This window comes from Pinus tabuliformis, chromosome 6 (genome assembly GCF_031772625.1).
Source record: "Pinus tabuliformis cultivar Carrire ecotype Pingquan chromosome 6, CPIR1, whole genome shotgun sequence".
Lineage (NCBI taxonomy): Eukaryota > Viridiplantae > Streptophyta > Pinopsida > Pinales > Pinaceae > Pinus > Pinus tabuliformis.
Genome location: NC_142292.1, coordinates 1,440,634,564 through 1,440,641,254, shown reverse-complemented (window position 1 = coordinate 1,440,641,254; position 6,691 = coordinate 1,440,634,564). Strand labels below are relative to the sequence as shown.

Sequence of the window (6,691 nt, the reverse complement as noted above, 5' to 3'; positions counted from 1 at the left end):
AATGTACATATTCTATCCCCTTTGGATTTGAACCTATAACCTCTTACGAAAAAAACATATTACTAATCATTAAGCCCACTCAAATTGTATAAATATGAGTTTTTATTTTTATTTTCAATATTGCATTTTAATATGGTCATAATGAATATAATATTTAATATTTTTTCAAAATGTATTTAACTTAGTTTTTGTGTGTTATAACGTTTAAAGTTGTGATTAGTTTTGGTGTTTATTTGTATGTTGTATATACCAATATGTTATTGTTTCTCAACTTAGATTTTGTTTTTTGTTTTGTTTTGTTTTGTTTTTTATTCTGATAAATCTCTCATTATGCTTAATGAGAGATCTATTAGATACAATGACAGGTTTTGACATGTCACAGTGTCATGGCACATGCAGTGTAATTTTATTGATACTTATATAATTACAATTTTTTTCTTCGGAAAAAAATATGATATTGTTTTCTAATACTTTCATATTATAATATTTATATAATTATGATATTAACGTAACTTAAAATTGTAATTTAAATATATTTAGATATTTTTATTAGGAAAATAAAATATTTTAGCGTAATAGTTTAATTTAATTTATTTATATTTTCTCAATCTGTCTACTCCTATTATTTATACAAAAAATTACAGCAAGGCCATAGCCTTGAAAGTCTTGCCATGAAGTTGGCATTTTACAAAAATGATCATGATCTCAGTACACAGTAGACCTCCAACAGTATTTTGACTTCACATAAGACTCGAAACAGTGTTGAACATAAACTAAAACGAAACTTGCACAGCTAGACAACGCTAGACATAAACAAAACATTGACTGATGGAGAGCTGAAACATGCATTAACGTCGAGATTCAAAACGGAGTCGAGCTCCTACTTCAGAAACTGCAAAGGGCGGAAACCCGGGCGGGATCAGTCATCCTCAGAGGTGTATGGCTCCTCAACGACCCTACACCCGAATTGTAGTGAGTCCTCCGAGTCAGAATGATGAACCGCCGAGCCTGTTGGTTCTCCTCGAGCTGGCGCACTTGGACCTGCAGGGACAGCCGAATTCACCATAGAGGGACCTCCCATGACCTGGCGCTGATTGTCAATTGGATTCGCCATCCTCTGGTCTGCAAGAACTCCAGGATGGGCCACTCCCGAACCCCGGACATCTTCACATTTTTCAATAGTGACTGAGACTATGAAGGTGGAGTTGGCTAAAGAACACGGGATGCGGTAGCGAACAGTGGGGTGGGCTGCATGCTCACAATCAACAGTCCTGACTCGCCCGCGACCCCTGCCTCTGCCACTTCTGGTGACAGGGGGACTGCTCCGACCAGGTTCCAGCGCATCCGAGGAAGAGTAAGAAATGGGGGTGGACCGCTGAGAGGTGGCACGACCACGGGAGCCACCACGTCTGCTCCCCATCCTGGGCCATTCGCACGGCATGGCAATGTACAGAGGTTTGTCAAAAGAGCGAATACACGGAGAGGAGTGCCCAGAGTGAGGCGGAAACGGAACCCCGATTGAACCGTATGAACCTGGAACCAGAGCCCAGCGTTTATGGAACGCTCTTGAGCCTAGAAAGGGAATGACGGGCCTAAGCTCGCTTGTGGAATAGCTCAGAGAGACACACAACGCAACAATCCATAAGGCCGCAGAGGTCTGTGACGAAGCTACGGGAATGATGAGCTTATGGAGCGCCATAGCACAGTAAACCATGAAACGGATGGAGGAAGTAAATGCCTGCATTAATATGCTTGTGCGAGACCAGCTCGCCCGTCCAGTGCGATAACCCATGGCGTGCTTGGGCTGACACCTGCCCATGTGATACGCCATCTTCGTACCCTCTGATCTGTCAAGCACCCGCATCCGGGAGTGAGTAATCCTGTTGCACCAGAGAAGTGCATTCCTGTTTGAGTTGTTCATCATCTGAGACTTCAAGGGGTCCTGAGAAGTGAGGGAGTTGCTGGTTTACTCCTTGATTGGCCAGTCTGTCTGCAACTTTGTTGGCCGTTCGTCTAACATGCTTGAAGGTAATGCTTTGGGGATTTCACAACCTTTCCTCCAGGAGTTCCTGTTGGCTGAGCAACCTCCAGCTGGATGCCATCTTGGCTGCCGAAGTGCCTGCTTGTATTCTGATAGCTGCTGTTATTAGGATAAGTGAATCTCCCTTGACCTCTAAAGGGAAGAAGTTCTTTTGATCTGCAATGCAAATCCCTTTCCACAGTCCTTCCAGCTCAGCTGCATTATTAGTATATTTTCCAATCGATCTGTAATAGATATGCAGTACTACGCCCGTGTGACTCCTGAAGATTCCTCCAAATCTCGTCGGCCCTGGATTGCCCTTGGCTGCCCCATCAAAATTCAATTTGAATGAGTTGATTACAGGAGGGGACCAAGTGAGGGGAGAGGCTGAGCTGGTTGGTGGACGGGCTTTGACCTGGGCTAAAAAGGATAGGTCCAGATTCCAGGCTTTCAGGATGAGACATTCCTGAGGAGAGTCTGGCAGATCCGTGTCATGCCAGTTTCTGATAGCTAGAGTTTCTTGAAGATTTTGTTTCAGGAGGAGCCACAGAGCATCAATTGGCCGGCTGATGTTGTTGAAAATTCTGCTATTTCTTTCCTTCCAGAGAATCCAATAGAGAAACCCTGGGATTAGATTCCACAGAGAGTTTAGAAGCGGGCTTTGAAAAGGGTGTTTTGTACATTTTCTAATGGTATCTGTGATATCTCCCATCCGATATTTCGTTCTCCTATTGCATTGTTCAATTCTCTCCCATAGTTGAGTTGCTAGAGGACAAGTTTCCATTAAATGTCTGATGGATTCAGAGTGGAGATTACAATTGGGGCATCTTGATGGGCCAATGAATCCTCTTTTTTGCAGGTTATCCTAGGTAAGGATGCACCTCTTACTTAAAAGCCATAGAAAAGTGGAAACCTTCGGCCATATTCCTGGTTGCCAGACCCTTTCCCATATCTGATCCTTGTCTGTCTGGGAGGCTGAGTAGCGAAGCTGGTGAGCTTCCTTGGTAGTGAACATTCCTTTTGGTGTGTGACCCCATCTCAGTTTGTCCTGCTGGTTTGAATATTTAATTCTTCTGTAATTTAATTCCTGATCTATTTCAGTGTGCGTTTCCCCTTGCCAATCAGCCTGCCAGGTGCTAGCGGGTTTCCAAATTTGGAAGTCTTGGAACGTGTGCTGCTGCCAGAATTGATGAACAAGGGTGAGATTTGCCTGCTGCATGGAAACTTGCCAAATTGGCTTGTGGAATAGAGTGGCCAGTTTTGGGAGTTGTTGCCAAGAGTCCTCCCAGAACCTTGCTGTGGTACCTGAGTGAATTTCCCAAAAATTGTGCTCTTGAATGAAGGCACTATGGAGCTTTGCGGCGTTCCATATCAGAGAACCTTGGGTTGTAGTGCTGATTCTGATGAGGTCGCTCCATTGGCTACCCAAAGCATATTTTGCTTGCCATAGCCTCGCCCAGGGTGTATGTGGTTTGGAGATCCAATTCCACCATATACGAGCTCCCATTGTATTATTGCTTTGGAGAGGATCCCTTAATCCGAGCCCGCCCTCTGATTTTGTTTGGCAGACCTCCTTCCAATTGACAAGAGCCCATTTCCTGTTGAGACCAAAGGAGCCCCACAGAAAATTTCGCTGAAGATTGCGGATTGCTTTGAGAACCCATTTTGGCACTGCTAGGATGGAGAAAAGATACAATGGCATGGCCTGGAGAACTGATTTGATCAAGATGGGTCTGCCAGCCATATTTAGAGAGCGGAAAGTCCAAGACAAGAGCCTTGATTCCAATTTTTCTAGGAGAGTCCTCCAGGAAGCGTGCTTAATGGCCGAGTCTAACAAAGGAGCCCCTAGGTATTTAGAAGGAAGCATGGCAATAGAGAACCCCAGAATACATGCAATATTCCTTTGAGTGGAGGCGGGGGTGTTGAAAAAGAAGAGTTGGGATTTTGAAGCATTGATGGAGGTGCCGGAGGCTTCAGAGAAAAGAGAGAGCAGAAGTTTGAAAGCTTTGGCCTCTTGAGAGGAGGGATGACCAAATAACATGGTGTCGTCTACAAACTGTTGATGGGATAAGGGATGAAGACCATGGAGAGAAATACCTTTTAGAGCTTGGGTGGAGACGGCAGATTTGAGCAGACGACTAAGCCCTTCTGCCATTAGGACAAAAAGGAAGGGGGATAGGGGATCCCCTTGACGAATACCACGGGAGGGGCGGAAAGGCGATGAAGGGGAACCATTGAGTAGGACAGAGATACTGGGAGAGGAAATGAGATTCATGATCCATCTAGTCCAGGTGGAGTTGAAGCCAAAAGCCAATAACATCTGATGAATATAATTCCAACTAAGTTTATCAAAAGCTTTGGAGAGGTCCAGCTTTAGAATCATACCTGGTTTTTTCAGAAGCTTTAGAGAGTGGATTACCTCATTTGATAGAATGATACCGTCCATAATCTGCCGCCCTTCTACATAACCCGTCTGCTCCGGTGAAATGAGAAGAGGAAGGAGAGGTTTGAGCCTGTTCGCCAGTACTTTAGAGATAAGCTTGTAAATGACATTGCACAGTGCTATCGGTCTGTATTTGTCCAGCTTATTGGGTTCATTGCCTTTAGGTATTAGCACTAAGAAAGTTGCATTGAGGGAGGGTAGAATCCAATGCATATTTCTTGATTCCTCCACTAATTCCCATACCTCTGTCTTGATGAGCTCCCAAAACTCGTGAAAGAAATTGGCAGTAAAACCGTCAGGACCAGGTGCCTTGCCATCCTTGAGTTGGGCCATCGCCTCTTCTACCTCCCAAAGTGAAATGGACTGGAGCAGTTTATTGTTATGATCCTCTGTTATGATTTTAGGAATGTGTTGCGTGATAGTTCGGATTGCTTGATCTCTGTTTCCGGGAGGCTCCCTGAGAATTTCCTGAAAGTAATCTTTAAATTCCTTCTCCATGTCTTCATGCACTTCTAATCTTTCCCCATGTTGATTGTTGATGAATGCTATGTTGTTGTGCATTCTTCTTTGGATGGCGGTTCTATGGAAGAATTTTGTATTCTTCTCCCCTTCCTTGAGCCACCTGATTCTGGACTTTTGTCGCCATAGGATTTCCTCTTGCTGCCTGCGGGCTTCAATTTGATTCCAGAGGATATGCTCCTGATGCGCCTGCTCATCTGTCCTGCCTTCCAAGATGAGAGTCTGTTGTAGTGCGTTCATTTGCTGTTCCAGCCTTTTGCGGTTCTCAAAAATGTTGCCAAACTGTGTGCGGTTCCAGACTTTGAGAACTTGTTTTAAGTTCTTTAATTTCTGTTGGAATTGGAGCATTTTGGCGCCTGCCGCCGGGATGAATGATTGCCATGCCTCACTTACCACTGTCTTGAAGTTAGGATTTGAGAACCAGAAGGCTTCAAATCGGAAAGGTCTATTGCTTCTTGTACCTGGCCGGGACCATTGTAACATAATTGGCCAGTGATCTGATCCACCTTGGGGCAATATGGAGGCATGAAAGTCCCCTCCCAGGTGTATGGCATTGTCCGAGATGAGGAACCGATCTAGCCTGGAGGTGATGTGTTGAGTTCCCCTGCGCTTATTGGTCCAAGTAAAAACACCATTGGAGGTTTGAATGTCCATTAATTGATTATTTTGAATGAATTCTCTGAGACCATTGTTGTCACCTTCTAACCTTGTTCTGCCTCCTTGTTTCTCCTCCATCGTCTTGATGATGTTGAAATCACCTCCACCGATCCAGAGGGGGAACTGCCTGTTTGCATTGAGTATGGTAAGAGTATCCAGAAGTTCTAATTTTTGTTGTATATTCTACGGAAAATACACATTTGAGAGGTGTCTATGGATGTTTGTGCCGATGAGATGGAAGGACGCTTGGATGAGGTAATGGGTGGCATGAAAATCTTGTAGAGTGAGAACCTGCGGGTTCCACAAGATAGCTAATCCTCTGGAAGCCCCAGAGGCATCTACTGAAACTGAGCAGCTGCCTGACCAGACTTTGTTGCGGATTCTCTCTATAGTAGTATTATTGCTTTTTGTTTCTTGAAGAAAAACTAATGATGGTTTTTCTTGCTAAATCAAGTTTTTTATCATTCTGTGTTTTGAGGGGCTATTGAGCCCTCTCACATTCCAGGAGATGAGCTTCATGAGGGACAGTGGGGTTTGGGTTTGTAAAACTTTGTCAACTTAGGGAACCGCCCGGATTCCATAAGTATTTCTCCTACTATGATTGTCCTTTGTAGGTCTGTTTTGCGCCCTCTTTTCTTTGTTTCTTTGAGAATTTTTTTTCCGTCCCATGGGCTTCCGGCTTGTATGCCAAGACTTTTGTTGCACTGTGATTTGATTAAAACTCCTTCAAGCCTGTCGATTTGCCAAGGGGGTATTGAGTTGTATTCTTTCTGCTTGCCAGCCATTTCTAGTTTGAAGATATCTAGACCATCCAGACTGACATTCTCTTGATCTTCTTCCATGATGGTGGGGGAACTCTGATCTTCCACAGCTACAATGTCCTGTAGGCTGAGGGCTAGAGCTGCGTCTAGCTCCATTGCTGAGGGCTGCTGGTTGAACTCTGGAACAAATTTCTACGAGGAAGTGGGGAGTGAGCCAGTATCTGGAACAAGTTTTTTATCCGAGTGAGGGCCGGTTAAGAGGCCAGGAGGAATGGGTGTGGAAGATTGCCT

At 44.4% G+C, this 6,691-nt stretch overlaps 1 protein-coding gene across 1 annotated transcript; it reads right to left on the bottom strand.

The window, feature by feature from the left end:
* Window positions 1-2,045: 2,045 nt before the first annotated feature.
* On the bottom strand, window positions 2,046-5,717 carry LOC149264026 (uncharacterized). The gene is made up of 4 exons (XM_089394057.1): window positions 5,086-5,717; window positions 4,440-4,920; window positions 2,909-4,340; window positions 2,046-2,644 (listed from the first exon to the last, which is right to left on the bottom strand). The coding sequence occupies exons 1-4, from the start codon at window positions 5,715-5,717 to the stop codon at window positions 2,046-2,048; spliced, it is 3,144 nt and encodes a 1,047-aa protein (XP_089250183.1).
* Between the last annotated feature and the right edge of the window lie 974 nt (window positions 5,718-6,691).

Bases quoted from the DNA above. Each gene is read 5' to 3' on its own strand.
- LOC149264026 (XM_089394057.1), bottom strand. From the start codon at position 5,717: ATGGAGGAGAAACAAGGAGGCAGAACAAGGTTAGAAGGTGACAACAAT. The intron at 4,341-4,439 runs GTAATCCACTCT...TATATTCATCAG, and splicing joins GTATCATTCTATCAAATGAG to ATGTTATTGGCTTTTGGCTT. The intron at 2,645-2,908 runs GTAAGAGGTGCA...ATCTAATCCCAG, and splicing joins CACTTTTCTATGGCTTTTAA to GGTTTCTCTATTGGATTCTC.